This window comes from Balaenoptera borealis (genome assembly GCF_965194805.1).
Source record: "Balaenoptera borealis genome assembly, chromosome: 12".
Classification (NCBI taxonomy): domain Eukaryota; kingdom Metazoa; phylum Chordata; class Mammalia; order Artiodactyla; family Balaenopteridae; genus Balaenoptera; species Balaenoptera borealis.
The window spans coordinates 44,686,912-44,703,825 of record NC_138869.1 but is presented as its reverse complement, the minus strand read 5'-3'; the positions used below and the strand labels follow the sequence as shown (position 1 = coordinate 44,703,825).

Sequence of the window (16,914 nt, the reverse complement as noted above, 5' to 3'; positions counted from 1 at the left end):
CCCAGTCCTACCTCCATCCGGCGAATGTCAATGGACAGGACAGTGGTGAAAAACAGCATCTGAAGGAAGAAGTCAGACACCAGCCCCACGACGGCGAAGAGACAGAACTCCTGGAATTAAGCAGATGAGGGGACACCATGACCTCACAGCCCAGCACCTAGAGAACCAGTTCCGTGCCTGCAGGCACCTCGGAATCTGCAGGGCAGTTTCAGCCAAGGCACAGCAGAGAGAAAGAAAAGAGATGCTGGTAGTTCTGAAATCTGGGAGAGGCCAAGGAGGATAATGCAGCAGCTCCCTCCCTCCCCACAAGGGGGCAGCAGAGACACCCCCCCCCCCAACCCCCACCCCCACCACCCCATACACACACCTTTACCCAGAGAAGGCTGATGCCCGAACTTGGAGGTGAGGTGCTTTGACCCAATTTGGAAAGTTCTGAGCCCCACCAGCCTGCTACCCAAAAAGCCCTCCCTGACTGAGCCCCTGGCCCTGCTCACGTGCCATGGACCAACACCTACCTAGAGCCCAGGCCTGGCCTGGTTTGGGGGCTCTCAGAAATATTCCTGGCCAGTGACCACACTGGACCAATGAAAGGAGGGGAAGAGCTCAGGGGGGAATTAATTCTGCCCTGAAACTGAAAAGGGGTGGTCTCTCTGCTCCCCAAGCCCTGTGGATAGATGGAATTTTCTCAGATTTAAGTTTTTCTCCCCTGCCCTTGTTGCAACCTGTGGCACATCACCATGGCTTCTACTCAAATGTGGGGTAAGATGAAGGATGGAGCACACGGTGGCACCGTGGTCACGTCAGCTCTAATGTCCCAAGACTGCCCGCGTCCTGCAGACGCCCTCTGGCGGGGGTGGGAGCCTGGGGCCCCTGTGGTCTCAGCTCATCCCCCAAACCTCAGCAGGCCTGCATGCTGTGGGGGAAGGACGGGGAGGGGATGGCTCTTCACTCCCTTCACACAACTCGTCCCGGAACCAGCAGCAAGAGTCTGGGCTTCTGACTCAGTGTGGGTCCACCCCCACCTCTGCTCACAGCCCCACGGCTGAGCCAGGGCTCTGGGCAATGGCCGGTGGCCCTCCCAGGGTGCGGGCCATGTGTTTAGAGGCTGCAGGGGTGGGTCAGGGCTCGGGCCAGGAAAGGCAGGAAGGGCCCAGTTCAGGGGCCCCACCATGTTCTGCCTGAGAACTGGGAAACGAGGTCTGACTGGACTGCACAGCGGGCAGCCAGCCTCTGCTGCACCCACCAAGCCCCCTCCTGCCACTTGGCTGAATGAGAGACAGGCAGCGAGGGGCAAGGACAGGGTCAAAGGCAGAGGCTGCCAGGCTGGGAGCTCAATCCCGTGGCCCAGCCTCGGCTCACTGAGTCCTCCTCCTGAACCAGCTATGCCAGGACCACCCTGTGCACGGTGACAGCCATCTTGCCAGCAGAAGGCCCACCTCATAGGTGAAGGTGGCAGTGTAGAGGGGGTGTGCCCTGCACAGCTGGGGAAACAGCAGCTGGCTCCATGCTCACCTAAGCTGCAGCCCTGGAGGGGCCTTACCTGGATGGCAGGCACAAGGGTAAAGTAGCCAATGAGAATGATGCCCAGCTCTGTGGCCATGTTCTTCATGATGGACCAGCTCTCATTGCTTAGGCCTGCAGAGGATGACAACAGGACCATGGGGCCAGCACGTGACCGCTGTCTGCTACGTGTCTGCACACAACCACGTGGGGAGCCTTCTGAGGCAGCCATTCCATCAAAGCGCCCCAACCCTCAGGACCCTGCCAGTGTCCGGGCTCCAAGGTGCTGCTGTCACAGCTGCTGCAGGGAAGGAGGGTTTGGAGGGTCCAGGGGAGAGCTACAACCATCAGAGGAAGGGAGAAGCAGGGTGTGAGTTGAGCAAACCCAGGAGGAGAGCCAAGTGACCCCGAAGCTGGCACATCCAGCCTCACGTGCTGTCCTCGTCGGGTGTGCACGTGGGAAAATGGCTCGGGGGACAGAGGAGGTCGATGTGTTCTACCTCAGCCCCTCCCTGGCCCCCAGGCTATCACACAATCCCACGTTTAAAGCTCTGAGCGCCTAGTGGACAGCGGCCATTTCCCCTAGTCTCCTCGGAACCCTACATCTAGTGCAGGGCCTGGCCTCTCACAGCAGCTCACAGAGGTTTGCTGAGTGAACGAACGGCCTGCCCCCAGCCCTGCTCCCACAGATAGGGGGTGAGGAGGAGGAGGTGCAAGAGTTCAGACCCCCAGGCTCTTTTCTCGCTTTCGCCAGAACCCCAGATCCCCAGCTCCTGCCACGGAGGCCACAGGGGGCTTTCCTGACAGCTGTGGAGGCAGTGTCTCTGAGGTGACCAGCTTCAGGGGCCTGGGCCTCATGTGATGGAGTGAGGCAGGAGGAGAAAAGACCAGGTGCCAGCCTGACGAAGGGTCAAACACATGAGCCCCGCAGCAGAGTCTGGTTTGCTTTCTGACTGACACATGAACCAGGACGAAGCACGGCCTGGTGACTCCACGGTTCCTCAGGGCTCATGCTAATAAGCTGCCATGTGACGCTGGAGGCCACGGCAAGGGAGGCTCCTGGGCTCCCCGCTTCCTCAGCCGGAGGAGGTGTAGCCCAGCCCCCCTCCCCTGCCCTAGTGCACCCCGCACTCCCCACCTGTTACCTTGGGCGATGCGCAGCTTCACCTCGAGGTCCACTGGGGTGGAGACCACTGACTTGGTGAGCACCAACACGTTCTCGAGCCCAATGACCACCACAAGGTAGGGGAAAATCTCACTGGGGACAGAGAGGAAGAGGGTGAGCAGAGCGCTGAGGGCCCCCGACACACAGCTCATGCTCAACGGGTTTGGGTCCCAGGAGGGCCTCTGTCTGAACGGCTCTCAGCTTTCAGGCAGGCTTCGAAGCCTTGCGGGGAGAGAGTGACCACCCCCATCTCCATCCATCCAGCACGGCAGAGAGAGGCCCCTGGGCTGCCCAGCTGCCAGAGCACAGCTCTCCGGGGCCTTCCCACACCAGACTCCCACATCGGCCAGAGGAAACCACCCCAGCCAAGCCATCAGGACTAAATGCAAGGGGGATGAGACCAGCCTAAAGCCCTACTCGTCTCTGTGGAGAAGCTGTGTTTGGACGAGCAATTGTTTCTAAAGAAAATTCTCCTAGCTCTCTGAGACCAGAGGCTCCCACTACCAGTAACGGTCTATGACGGAAGTCTAGGCACAAAGAACACCAGCCGAGGCAAACCTCACTGGGGTCTCCACTGTAGAGCAGTGGAAGTGGGGGGCTCTGAGGGCAGAGCAGACAGCTCTGGTGGGAGGGGGTGTTGAGCACCATCACCTTTAGGAAAGGAAGCAGTTCTGTGAGCAAGGAAGGTAACAGAAAACACAAAATCGCTGTTCCTGAGACCAGTCTGACAAGCCAAGGCAGGGCACAGGCCAACTGGCAGTACTCGCTAACGGAAAGGCGGGTGGGGCCCAGCAGAGCTGAGGAGACTGAAGCCCGAGGACACACCCAGGGAAGGATTTTCAGACCACGTTTCAGAGAGAAATGGCAGGGAAAGCAAACCGTAGAAAGGTGACAATTTAGAATGTGTTTATGTCCTATGTCTTTTAAAAAGCTTACACTAACGTCACCTATTTTATTAGGCATTTAAATGTTTTAATAGTAAGAAAGGAAGAAATGTACCTTCTCTGTCACACCCATCTATGGCTTAAGCCATCAAGAAGCAATTTGCACGTGTATACATAATATACAAATACACACATACACATCCATATACCCTACACACACACCATACCCATATATATATGCATAAACACACATATATGCATATATAAATACCAACCCCATATACACACACAGAAATATACACATGAACGTACATACATACACGTAACTATATATGTATTATATGTAAATATAGATATACTTTGTATATACATATGTATGAACACAAACCAGGTAACTTAAAGAGGAAAAAAATGTACCTCTTAAATGTCAAAACAACCATGTGAGAATATGGGGTAATAGCAAGTGTCCAGCGCAGGGCAGGCCAAGTGCCCAGAGGTGCCAGGTCCTCCGGCCTACGGTCCCACCCTGCCACCCAGTGGAGCCTGCTCGGGACCTACCCGCCGTTGAGGGTGGGCGTCAGGCCGAAGAGTGTGCAGAGCCCCACCGACATGAGCAGTGAGCTAAGCACTGTGACCACGGCGGCCAGAGCCAGCCCCCACTTGGACTTGACCATGTCGATCTTGCCTGGAGGGCAGAGAGGGCACATCAGGATAGCATCTCCCCAGAGCCTGGCACACACAGGCCCTTCTAAACTGAGCTCCTAGGAGGGGAGTGTGCCCTGACAGTTGAGGAAGGGAAGGCCCCGGTTTGACCAAAGAAGGTGTACACTTCCCAGTCTCAGGGGCGTAGTGTGTCCTTTGGGAACCCTTACCCAAGAAGGGACTTTTCTTGAGAAGTAAGAGGAGCCCTGGACCCACCCGAGCCCCTGAGACTCTGTGGGGGTGGTGAAGCCCCAGCTTTTGTAACCACCAGGCACGTTCTACATCTCTGCCTGGGACACCTGCACAGGCAGGGAAGGGGGTGATCTGGAAATGCCCATATTAGCTCAGAGAAAGCCCCAGCCTCCTTGCCGTGGACCTACGTGTGGAGAAGTAGATGTAGGCAAACAAGATGATGTAGGTGGTCACAAGGGGGATGAGCTCAGCGATGCCAATCTCCTCCTTGAAGTGCACGTGGACCAGGCTCTCTGCCCGAAGGCTGCAGTTGGGGCTGGGGTGCAGGAGCATCAGGCGGGCCCGCAGGCTGCCCAGAAACCTGGTCATGGAGTGGGGTGGGGTAGATGGACTGTACCTCTTGGTCCAGGGGACAAAGACAATCCCTGGAAGGAAGGTCCGTCGGGGCTTCCCTCCTCCCCCTGTGTTGGAGGGAGCTTCTTTGTGGTGTCTAACCTTCCCTCCAGTCTCCAGGGTGGGGTGGTGGGGGGTTGGAAGAATTTAAAAGTTGGCAAAGGTGTCTCAGGACCTCCCCCTCAGCACCCCATTCCCAACCTATCACCCCACTCCAACTGCCAAAGGCCCAGAACAGCCAATCAGCGGCATCCTACGGGCCCTTGCTGGGAGCTATCTGCAGCAGTCTGCTGGGAAGGTTCTGAGGTCACATGGGGCTCAGTAGTAACCAGCTGGGGACCCCTGCCCTAGGCTCAAGAGAGACCACTGGAGGCACCAGGACAGTGAATTTGCCAGCCCTGCCTTCAACCCTTATTCTTTTTTTTTGGCCATGCAGTGCAGAATGCAGGACCTTAGTTCCCCAACCAGGAATCAAACCCACGCCACCCCCGCCCCTGGAATTGGGAGTGTGGAGTCTTACCCACTGGACCGCCAGGGAACTCCCAGCGTCCCTTATTCTTTTTTTTTTTTTTTCCATCGCCCCTTATTCTTAACCAGCTGTCAGGTCAAGTGTCAGCAGACAGCACCCTTCAGCCTAAGGGATATAAACATTTCTACAGGAGGCCTGAGAACTCCAAGTTCCCAGGGGGCATTCTGGATACTCTAACCAGAACAAGGACTAGTCAAAGCCTCCTGTCATTCCACAGCCCCGTCAGGAGCCCTGAGCGCTGATGGCCTTACTTGGCATCATAGTGCTGGAAGACCAGGGTGATGGTATACGAGACCAGCCTCTTCCTGGTGTAAAGGCTCACTCCGCTGTACTTTCCAGGGACACCGAACAGCAAGTCTGCAGACAGAATGCAGCAGGTGCTGACAAAGGAATGGCAGCTACTGTAGAGACACCAGGACCCCTCTCCACCCCTGTCTTTGGAAACCAGGGGTAACCCCTGATCTGCTACAGCAGCCATCAAAGAGGACATGGTGACCGACAGGCCCTCTGGCGGGTTCTCAAGGAACCTGCCCTGGGGGTACCTTTGAGCGTGGCTGAGGTCTGCAGGGTTTTAGGTTCGTGCTGATGGATGGTTCCGATGATGTCAGGATCAGCATGGAAGTGTTCCCGGTCATTCTGCCAGAAGTTCCCAGGGGACAGCAGCAGGCATCCATGCTCGGGGAGGAGGTTCCGGAGCTTCCTGAGGCCTGGCAGCAGGTCGGTCACCTGCAGGCATACCTCCTCCAGGCTCCTGGTCCCGGAGCTGTGCGGGAGACAGGACAAGGCACCTGCTGTGTCTGCCAGCACAGGATAGACCCACTGCACTGATGAGGTCTCCTCCGTCATCAGGCTCCCAGATGCCTGGTATCTCAAAGAGCCTGAGGACTAGGGCAGCAGGGGAAGTTCTTCCAGGTGGTCAACAACCAAACCATGTGGCTGTCTCACCTTCAAAGTGCATGTGGACCCCAAAAGCCCATCACCTCCGAGGAGAAGCAAGATCTGGGAGTGTGCACAGCCCCACTCACTAGAATACCTTGGCCAGTTCAGCAGGCAGAGGGGATAGGGTGAAAATCAAGGGCTTTGTCTTGTTCACCAAAATGCCTGTCAAAGCCCTCAGCTAACTAAAACCCAGCAGTGAGGCAGCTTACAAACACAGCACACTCCAGAGAATCACTGGTGGGCTGGGATTTCAGAAGTGTACCCTCAGGGACAGCTTGCTTCTTGTCAGCATGGCCACCACCATTAGATTCACATCTCACAACCCCTAGGCAGTGAGCCCTCTGGCTCACGAGTCAAACAGACCTCAGCTTGTCACAGGGTTGGCCCAGTGGATACCTAGTCTGAGACCTGGCGACGAAGCTCAGGGCTCTACCTGTGCCATCTGCACAGGTCCAAGGGGAACACAGCCACAGTGGACCCACAAGCGTGCTGAGAAAAGCAAAGCGAGCCCACCCACCTCTTTCTCACTTGTTCACCTTCCACAGAGCTGGCTGGCTCAATGGACTTACACTGAGGGCTGTACCCTCCCTTCAGTACAGAGCTGGATCAGGGAGGCTGCGGTCCCAGGGAGGCATACCTGTCTCTCAGCACATGGTTCCGTATCTCCTCCACCAGCTGGAATGCCCGGGACAGAGGTGAGCGGAACACATCTACTGCCAGGAGGTTCTTGTGCCAGGGAGATACTGAAGACTTCACAAATATCTGCTGGATATAAGCCACTGGGGCACCCACGTACTGCAGAAGAAATGGGGGAGGGTTAGAAAGGTCAGCTCAGCACAACGGGAGAAACATGGCCCGTACTCAGGAAGGATTTACTGAGCACCTACTATGGGCAAAGCAATGTGGGGCCAACAGGACAGGCCTTCAAAAATGAATCTGTCCAAAGGGACTTCTTACCACTTAATGGACCACTTCCCTACACATTTTCCAATAGAATAGGGGTTGCCAAACTATGGCCACAGGCCATAAATTGAGCCTGGCACCTGTTTTTCTAAATAAAGTTTTCCTGGAACACAGCCATACCCACCCCATTCTGCACTGTTCTGCTTTCATGCAACAATGAGAGGCGAGTGTTCACGACAGATGGCATGACCCACAAAACCTAAACAAAACCTGTACTATCTAGCCCTTGATGCAAAATGCCTGCTGACCCTGCAATAGGCCATAAGCTCCCCAAAGGGTGTAGCCTATCTTGCCGATCCTGGTTTGGCCACTTGCAGGTCACTGGTTTTTGAAGCTCAATAGACCCAGTTCTAAATCTCTACTCTCCAACTGTATGGCCTTGCAAATGTTTTTGACTTCTCTGGATTTCAATTTCCTCAGTGAAAGGGAGATAATGACATTCACCCTGCAGCATCACTACGATTTGCACACAAGCACACGCACGCACACACACACACATAAACAGCGCATGCAGAGACTTAAGTGCCGATGGAAACACTAGCAATAACAGGTGTGGCACATCGTCTCACTGACCCCCAAAACAGTCCTATGAGAAGCAAAGTGACTCTCTAGGGTTTCAGGACTCAAGAAGGATGGCATGAGGATTCAAACCCAGGTCTCCTCGTTGAACACCACACTTTTCTCACTAGAACCTGCCATCTATCCTTAAAGAGCTAATATGCACTTAAGTGACAAAAGTGACACACATGTAATAGGCAAGGAATGACTTCCAGTGACGGATGTGTCAAGGAGCACCCCCAAAACAAGGTACTGGACTAGCTGCAGCAGAGTCATGGCCCGAGAGGAGCTGACTTGAGGCACGAGGTGGGGAAGGGCTGGTGGAAGAGGGGCAGCGAGGGCCTCTGAGGAGCAGCCTGGACAGCACAGAGGAGTCCTGGCGGGTAATGATGGAAATCACAGCAAAAATGAGAGGTGGCCAGGATGACACCTGACTGAGCCATCTGGATTTTAACCAGTGGACAAACAAAAGCCCCTGGCTATCTCTGAGAGGGAGGGGCAACCTGACAAAGCAGTGCTCTGGAGACCCCCCTAAAGTTAGGCTGTCATCCACCCAGAGACAGGGATGGTCTGCCCACAGGCGTGAGGCACTGTGCAGAGCAGGCTGGAGGGAGCCGGGCCTGGCCGAGGGATGAGGGGACTGTCCTGATGCCTGTGCCGCAATCAGGAACTCTGAAGGGCAGGTGTGTAGATGAAAGGAAGGCCATCTAGCCACTCAGTGATGCCGTACTCCAGGCTATGGCACAAGCAAGGGTTAAGATGCTGATCACACACAGCAAGTTAATATCTCCTGGGCCCCTGAGCCCCTGGGCGCAAAGGAACAACCCCAGGTATCCATCTGAGCCTTTGTGAAGTGTGTATTTATTATGAAAGGCTCTGGGGACAGAAGTCCTCACCCACTTAGTCTTCTGCAGCAGACTCAGCCCACTAGAAGCTGCGAGGAGGTAGAGAGGTACCCAGACAGAACTGACTGCCACAGGTCCTGACCCAATCAGCAGCTCATTGACTCAACACACCACACAGGCCTGAGTGTGGCAGGAGCTGCCCAGAGACCCACAGCTCTACAAGGAGAGTGATACCCGGGGGATCTCCTCAAACTCTGTGAAGGACACAGCACATCACCCAGGTAGAGCTGGCACCGTGGAGCCTCCAGATCCAGGTCTGCTCCCACTGGGCACAAGGCTGTGACTCCGCACATACCATCTCCTGTGCCCACGGCCCTCTTCACACACTCCACCCCCACCCTTAGGCCCACTGAGCCTGTGAAACTGAACCTTTGGTTTCCAGGCAGGACAGCTCCTTGGCCCTCCAGTCCAAATCCAGCCCCCTTCCCACCCAGGACGATCCAGGCCACCATTTCAACAAAGTAACAATGAACATACTTCAGAACCAGAGCTCTCGTTCTGGGCTCTAGGGATGGCTCCAGGAGTTCTATGAGCACCCTGCTTAACTCATATTTCTTCTCAAAAGTGTATCTATTATTATCACTGTCATCATTTTTAGGGGAGAGGATCCATGGTTTTCATCAGATTTTCATAAGAATATGTAACCCTTATGCCCCAGACACCTCTTTTTCCTTTGACCTTCCACCAGCCCTGGGTAAAATCCACTGCTCATTGTTTTCACTCCTCAGCTGGTAAGCCTTACCAGACAAAAACCACGTAGAAGAGAGCCTATGGCACAGCCACGCTCTCCGGCCTTGGCTGGGCCTCCCTCTGCTGGCCGGCTCTTATTCACCTCCCCGATTTCCAAATGAACTTTCCAAGCAGCTATTCCACATCTGTCCAGCTCTTTCAAGATCTTGGGTCAGTCATTTAATATGACTGTATCAAACTCATCGTCCAATATATGTACCCTCAAACTCCCTCTTCTGGGCAGCAGAATTCTCTTATGGTGGTTTATTTACAGGCATGAGCCTAACTCTTGTCATTCACTATCTTAGTTTGGGTTCCCCCAGCAGCAGGCCCTTAGACAAGTAGTTTCCTTGGGAGGTGGAGGAAACACAGGGAGGGGAGTAGGGACAGGAGCAGGGAAGGGAAGGCAGCCCACAAAGGGTGTGCTACTGAGCAAGCACCCTCTGTGGATAACTGGATTTAGCTGAGTTATCCGACATAAAGGAAGACAGCTGAGGTTACATACCAACTCCTACAGTTATTGGTTGAGGGCTGCTCCTAGGGGGTGTGAATTCTCCAGCACCTCAGGCCTTCTGTACCAGAGATCCTTTGACAAATGAGATGCGGATACTGGTGGCTGGAAAGCAGGCAGGCACGAAAATGGTAGCAGGAGATGTGGGCAGGGCCTACCACTCACTGTGCTGGGTCCTATCATAATCCCTACTTGATACTCAAGTAAGAAACAGACATGGAAACAGAGACAACACGAGGTATCCTAAGTGGGTGATGGAGAAAGCATAAAGGCCAGTGGAGTACAGATGCCCCTGGGTACAGAGGGAGGAGTGCTCACTAGATGGAGGCTTCCAACATGGCCCCAATAATCCCCACCTCCTGGCGCTCATGCCCAAGTGTAATCCCCCTTGGGAGTGGGCTGGACCTAGTGACTTGCTTCTGACAAACAGAATATAGCGAAAGTGATGAGCTCTTATTTCTGAGATTAGGTTACAAAAGACTATGACCCTTAAGGCCATTATGCTAAGTGAAATAAACCAGGCACGGAAAGACAAATACCGTATGATTCCACTTATATGAGGTACCTAAAGTTGTCAAATTCACAGTGTCAAAAAGCAGAATGGTGGTTACCAGGGGCTGGGAAAGGGGGAATGCGGAGTTACTGTTTAATGGGTGCAGAATTTCTGTTTTACAAGATGAAGAGTTATGAAGATGGATGGTGGTAATGGCTGTACAATAATGTGAATGTATTTAATACCACTGAACTGCACACTTAAAAATGGTTAAGAGAGGGAATTCCCTGGTGGTCCTGTGGTTAGGACTCAGCACTTTCACTGCTGGGGCCCAGGTTCAATCTCTGGTCGGGGAACTAAGATCCCAGAAGCCACATGGCACAGCCAAAACAAACAAACAAACAAAAAAAAAGCAAAACAAAAACAAACAAAAAACAGTTAAGAGAGTAAATTTTATGTTGTGTGTATTTTGCCACTATTTTTTTTTTAATGGAAGGAAAAAGCAGACTATGAGTCCTCCTCTGCCCCCGCCTCCTTTAGAGCCACCACTCTGATGAAGTCAGCCATATCATGAGTTGCTCCAGAAAGGTCCATGTGGCAAGGAACTGAGGGGCTTTCAGCCAACACCCAATGAGGGACAAGAGTCCCTCAGTTCAACAGCCTGCAAGAAACCTGCTTCCAGCTCACTGTCTGAGTGAGCTTGGAAGCAGATTCTCTCCAGTCAGGCTCTGAGATAACTGCAGCCTTGGCTGACACCTTGATTGCAGTTTGTAAGAGACCCTGAGCTAGAGGACCCAGATAAGAAAACCAAGTCTCAGAGAGATAAAAAGGATATGCCCAAGGACACACAGCTGATAGGCAGCAGACCAGGATTAAAGCCCAGGGCCGCCTAATTCCCAAGCTGGTATATTCTACCTGCCTGGGTAGTTCTGAACTATGTGAGTTCCCATGGAGAACAGGACATAGATGGAAACGCCCAGCACAAGCAGTGCAGGAGGGGAGCTGAGGTCCTGAGGACCTGTGGGGTCCCTGACCAGGGCTCCTTGGAAACCTTGCGTTCAGGCTCAGGCTACCACCAAACACTGCAGTGCTGGGCCAGAAGCCCAGCCACCTCTGTGGACGCGGCAGGTAGGTCTCGGTATGAGGTTCAGGTTTCCATGGTGACCTGGTCTAGGGGAGTCAGGCCAGTGCAGGACACCTCAAGTTTGCTGCTTTAAACACAATCCTTCCTTCACATTTAGAGAAAGTAAGCTAGAGCTCCAGGTATTTCACCTTTACACTGACACACCCAGGGGCTCGCTTTAGAATACCATACGGAGGACTCCCAATACTCAGCTCTTCTGGAAAGCAGGGCTCCTGCTCCTTGTTCTCCAGCCCTGGACAGGCGAGGGGGTGGGGTGGGGTGGGAAGGGCAGGCTCAGGGGACACGCCAGGGTTAAATTCTAGCTCCACCCCTGGCTGTGTGCCTTGGACAAGGGTCTCTACACTCTCCAACCCTCAGTCCCTTACTTACTGAGGGAAACGGGAATAAACTCTCAGATGTCAGCAGATCACTGTGAGGACCAAACAAAAGAACACACGAAACCATCTAGTAAGGTGTCTGGCCAAATACATGTTAGTTATATCTAGTTGTATCATTATGTCTTAAAACTCTTAAAATTGGTTTGGCATCCCTTTAAAATCAATCTCTCCTCCCCTTTCTTGTCCCCTTACCCTCCCTCCTAGGCACGGTCAACTCAGTCTCCAAGTTTCTCTAAGTTCAATTAGATTGACCTTCTTACCACCACTTTCATCATGTCATTGCCTCTAAGGGAATGACTTTCCACTGCCCAGAGAATTCATTTAAACTCCAGAGCCCAAGACTTAACTTGGTCCCACCTAACTTATCACCTACCAAGCTCCAAGAAAAATGCCTCACTTCAGACTCTCTGTCTCCTAAATAAGCCGTGCTTATTCAACAAGTCATTCAAAAAAAACCTTTCTTAAGCATATACTATGTGCAAAAGGTTGGACAAATTTGAATGAAACATGATTGCAACTAGGTCACACTACAGTTCACAAGGAGAAACAGAGCACACATCTGCAAGACAGCTGGGGAAGGCCTCCTGGAGAGCGTGATGTGAACTAAGGAGTAAAAGATAAGGAGGGCATGCCTGGTGCACTCAGAGGGCAGTCCAAGTATGTGAACCTCTGTTCTTCTGCCCTCTGCTCTGACCAGATCTAATCAATGACGATGACAGCCAGAAACATTTATCGAATGCAAATGATGGGCCAGGCACTGACCTAACTTTTGCATTCTTTCACTTAATCCTATGACAATGTATAATGCAGGTATAATTATTATCCCCACTTTATGAATGTGGAAACTAAGGTACACAGGTGTTACATAACCTGCCCAAGGTCACATGCCTGTGAAATGGAAAGTCTTCACCTTTCTGCTTTGCTCTGGTCTTCCTCTGGTAAAAACACCCCTCCTTCCAGAGGGAACTGTCCTCCCCTACCCCACAAGGCCACTGATCAGTGACTCCAACACAGGGCAGACCTAACTCAGAGTGCAAGGACCCAGTAGAGTTGATTAGAGTCCTTTCTGGAGGACACAGAAAGGCCTAACTGCAGGGTGCAGACACTACCCCATTGGGGGGGAACACTTCAGCAAAAGGGGAGAAAGAGGACTATATACTATATAGAAAGAGACACCTCCAGCATACAGAAAGAATTACAATTCAATAAAATGAAATCCAAACAGCTCAATTCAAAATGGGCAGAACACTGAAACACTTCACAAAGGAAGGTATGCAAATACAATAAGCACTTGACAGTAGTCATCTGGAAAATGCAAATTAAAAACACATCTAGATTGTTCCATACTTCTATTAGAAAGGCTTAAAAAAAACCCAAACAAACCTGACAGTACCAAGAACTTTACAGCACAAAGACTGAACTTTAATGTATGGAAATTTAAAAAATAATTTAGGAGGCTGACAGATGTGAAAAGAATGACACTTTACCTCTGTAGTGTTCCTTCCAAAAACCCATAACCCCAGTCTAATCTAGAGAAAAATAGGCAAATCCCACTTGAGGAACACTCCTCAAAACTGTACAGGTCAGGACTTCCCTGGTGGTCCAGTGGCTGAGAATCCACCTTCCAATGCAGGGGACACGGGTTCGAGCCCTGGTTAGGGAATTAAGATCCCACATGCTGCAGGGCTACTGAGCTCGCCCGCCTCAACTAAAGAGCCTGCGGGACTTCCCTGGTAGCACAGTGGTTAAGAATCCGCCTGCCAATGCAGGGGACACGGGTTCGAGCCCTGGTCCGGGAAGATCCCACATGCCACGGAGCAACTAAGCCCGTGCGACACAACTACTGAGCCTGCACTCTAGAGCCCACGAGCCACAACTACTGAGCCAGCACCACAACTACTGAAGCCCACGTGCCACAACTACTGAGCCCACATGCCACAACTACTGAAGCCCACGTGCTCTAGGGCCCGCGTGTTGCAACTACTGAAGCCCGTGCACCTCCAGCCCATGCTCCACGACAAGAGAAGACACCTCAATGAGAAGCCCGTGCACCGCAATGAAGAGTAGCCCCCCATTCACCACAATGAGAGAAAGCCCGCGCACAGCAACGAAGACCCAACACAGTCAAAAAATAATAAAATTTTAAAATAAGTAAATAAATAAAGAGCCTGCATGCCACAAACTACAGAGTCCACATACTCTGGAGCCCAAGCACCACAACTAGAGAGAGAAAACCCGCACACCACAACTAGAGAGAAGCCCACACGACGCAACAACAACAAAAAAGATCCGCATGCCACAATGAAGACCTAACGCAACCAAAAATTAAAAAATAATAATTAATTAAATAAATATAAAATAAAATACTTATTTACAAAAAAAACCTGTCCAGGTCATCAAGAACAAGGAAAGTCTGAGAAACTATCACTAAGGAAAAGTAAGGAAACCAGATTTCCTTAGCTTATACCTATGTCCTTCTTCTCTCCCAAGATCCCATCTAAGATACCATGTTATATTTAGTTGTCCTGTCTCTTGAGGCTTCTCTTGGCTGTGACAGTTTCTCAGACTCTTTTTTTTTTTTTTTTTGGCTGCATTGGGTGTTCATTGTTGCACATGGGCTTTCTCTAGTTGCAGCGAATGGGGGTTACTCTTCAGTGTGGTACACGGGCACCTCATTGCAGTGGCTTCTCTTGTTGTGGAGCACGGGCTCTAGATGCACAGGTTTCAGTAGTTGCAGTATGCGGGCTCAGTAGTTGTGATTCTTGGGCTCTACAGCACAGGCTCAGAAGTTGTGGCGCATGGACTTATTTGCTCCGCTGCATGTGGGATCTTCCTGGATCAGGGCTCGAACCCGTGTCCCCTGCATTGGCAGGCAGATTCTTAACCACTGCACCACCAGGGAAGTGCTTAGACTCTTTTTTTGATGACTTTGACAGTCTTGAGGAGCGCTAGTCGGGAACTGTGTAGACCATCCCTCAACCGGGACTCGTCTGAAGTTCTTCTCATGATTAGACTGGGGTTATGGGTTTTTGGGAGGAAGACCACAGAGGTAAAGCACCCTTCTTGTCACATATCAAGGGTACATACCATCAACCTGATTTATCACTGTTGATGTTGACCCTCATCACCTTGCTCAGGTTCTCCACTGTAAAGAGACTCTTTTCTCCCTTCTCCACACGGTACTCTTTGGAAGAAAGTCACTATGCACAGTCCATAATTAAGGAAGAGGGATTATATTCCACCTCCCTGAGGGCAGAGTAGCTACATATATATATATATATATATATATTTTTTTTTTTAATACAATGGTTACTTTTTACTGCATTTTAAAAAATTAATTTATTCTATTTTATTTATTTTTGGCTGCATTGGGTCTTCGTTGCTGCGCGTGGGCTTTCTCTAGTTGCGGCGAGCGGGGGCTACTCTTCGTTGTGGTGCACAGGCTTCTCATTATGGTGGCTTCTCTTGTTGCGGAGCACAGGCTCTAGACGCACGGGCTCAGTAGTTGTGGCTCATGGGCTCTAGAGCGCAGGTTCAATAGTTGTGGCACACGGGCTTAGCTGCTCTGCGGCATGTGGGATCTTCCTGGACCAGGGATAGAACCTATGTCCCCTGCATTGGCAGGCGGATTCTTAACCAATGCGCCACCGGGGAAGTCCAGCTACATAAATTTAGAATTTTTGCCCAGATCTGTCTATTTTCCTTCACTGATTTATTCAATCATATGGACTCAGATATTTATTTACACTGTGGGTTATAATCCAATACTACTTTACTTATTTTGTTGCAAAATGTATTTTATTTTCCAGCATTGGCCATTTGGAGCTCTTTCAGTTGGCTCCTGTTTCCCTTTGACATATGCTGAATTTATTTTAAACTGATATCTTTGTCTTCTCTTCCCAAGCACACTAGATCTCCTCCAGAGCAGTGAGGCTCTATGTGTCCTCAAGATCATTCTGCCAGGCACACTGCAGACGTGCAATAAACATGTGCTGAATAAAGGAATGAACAGAGGAATGAAGGACATTTTGGTTCCTTGGTGTGAGCAGTAGACGCCCAGTGCCTGAGCGTCCTAATTTTCCTTGGGAAACCATCCTCTCTCATCCCCAGCCTGGTGATGAAGACAATCAGGTGATGAAGTCAGTCAACAAAGCACCTCCCTCGGCCACAGGGTTTGGGGTGGGGACAGGCAGGTAACCCTATTCAGAGCCAAGTGGGCACCCTCTCATCCTCCACTGGATTGGATGTTGCAAGAACATGGGACTGAATCTGCTACAGCCACTGTTAGGGAGACAACAGTGAGCTGACCCAGACAGGGCAGAGCTGAGAGGTGGACTCATTCTGAGGCCTAAACCATGCTGTCCTTGAGTAAGCCCTGCCTGTGGCTGTGAGTTATATGACCCAAAAAACGTCCTTTTCACTTACTCTGGTTTGGGTTGTGTTTCCTGTTCCTTATAATTAAAGCAACCCTTAGAATTCCTATATTGTTGACCTTTATTTTTATGACGAACAGTCAATGGAGGTGAGATAACTGACCACTGAGCTGCATGACACCAGGTGACTGTACCAGGGCCTGGGTCTCCTTCTCAACCTTTCAGGGGCTGGGGACCCCAATCAGAAAGAGAAAAAAGGGACAATCCTCTAATTCCTGAACCCTCAAGTTATTTTGTACACCTGCTTACTATCACCATCCCAGGCCAAAGACGGACACTAAGGAAGTTTAAAGGGCTCACAAACAAGTAAACCCCTAACAGCTGTACCATGAAACATCTACTCTGTACCATCCGGTCCACTGAACTCTACTAGTCACAAAACATTCACAAACACAGACGACCCTGTTGTGACCGGGAACCATCAGCTCCATTATGTGGTAAAATTGCATGAAGAGGTTAATGGAGGCAAAAGGCTTGATCCAGTAAGGTCCCATAGT

General features: G+C 51.4%; 1 protein-coding gene across 4 annotated transcripts in view; it reads right to left on the bottom strand.

Moving 5' to 3' along the window:
• Nucleotides 1-16,914, bottom strand: part of SCAP (SREBF chaperone) — an 84,243-nt gene that overhangs the window by 6,563 nt on the left and 60,766 nt on the right. For 3 of the 4 annotated variants that reach the window (XM_082347313.1, XM_082347311.1, XM_082347312.1), the window contains exons 4-11: nucleotides 6,942-7,099; nucleotides 5,908-6,128; nucleotides 5,617-5,722; nucleotides 4,632-4,804; nucleotides 4,108-4,234; nucleotides 2,646-2,758; nucleotides 1,541-1,635; nucleotides 12-110 (exon numbers count right to left, since the gene is read on the bottom strand). In XM_082347313.1, coding sequence (XP_082203439.1) covers nucleotides 12-110; nucleotides 1,541-1,635; nucleotides 2,646-2,758; nucleotides 4,108-4,234; nucleotides 4,632-4,804; nucleotides 5,617-5,722; nucleotides 5,908-6,128; nucleotides 6,942-7,099 — 1,092 coding nt within the window. The remainder of the gene's footprint in view (nucleotides 1-11; nucleotides 111-1,540; nucleotides 1,636-2,645; nucleotides 2,759-4,107; nucleotides 4,235-4,631; nucleotides 4,805-5,616; nucleotides 5,723-5,907; nucleotides 6,129-6,941; nucleotides 7,100-16,914) is intronic. The other variant, XM_082347314.1, reaches the window with a different exon arrangement.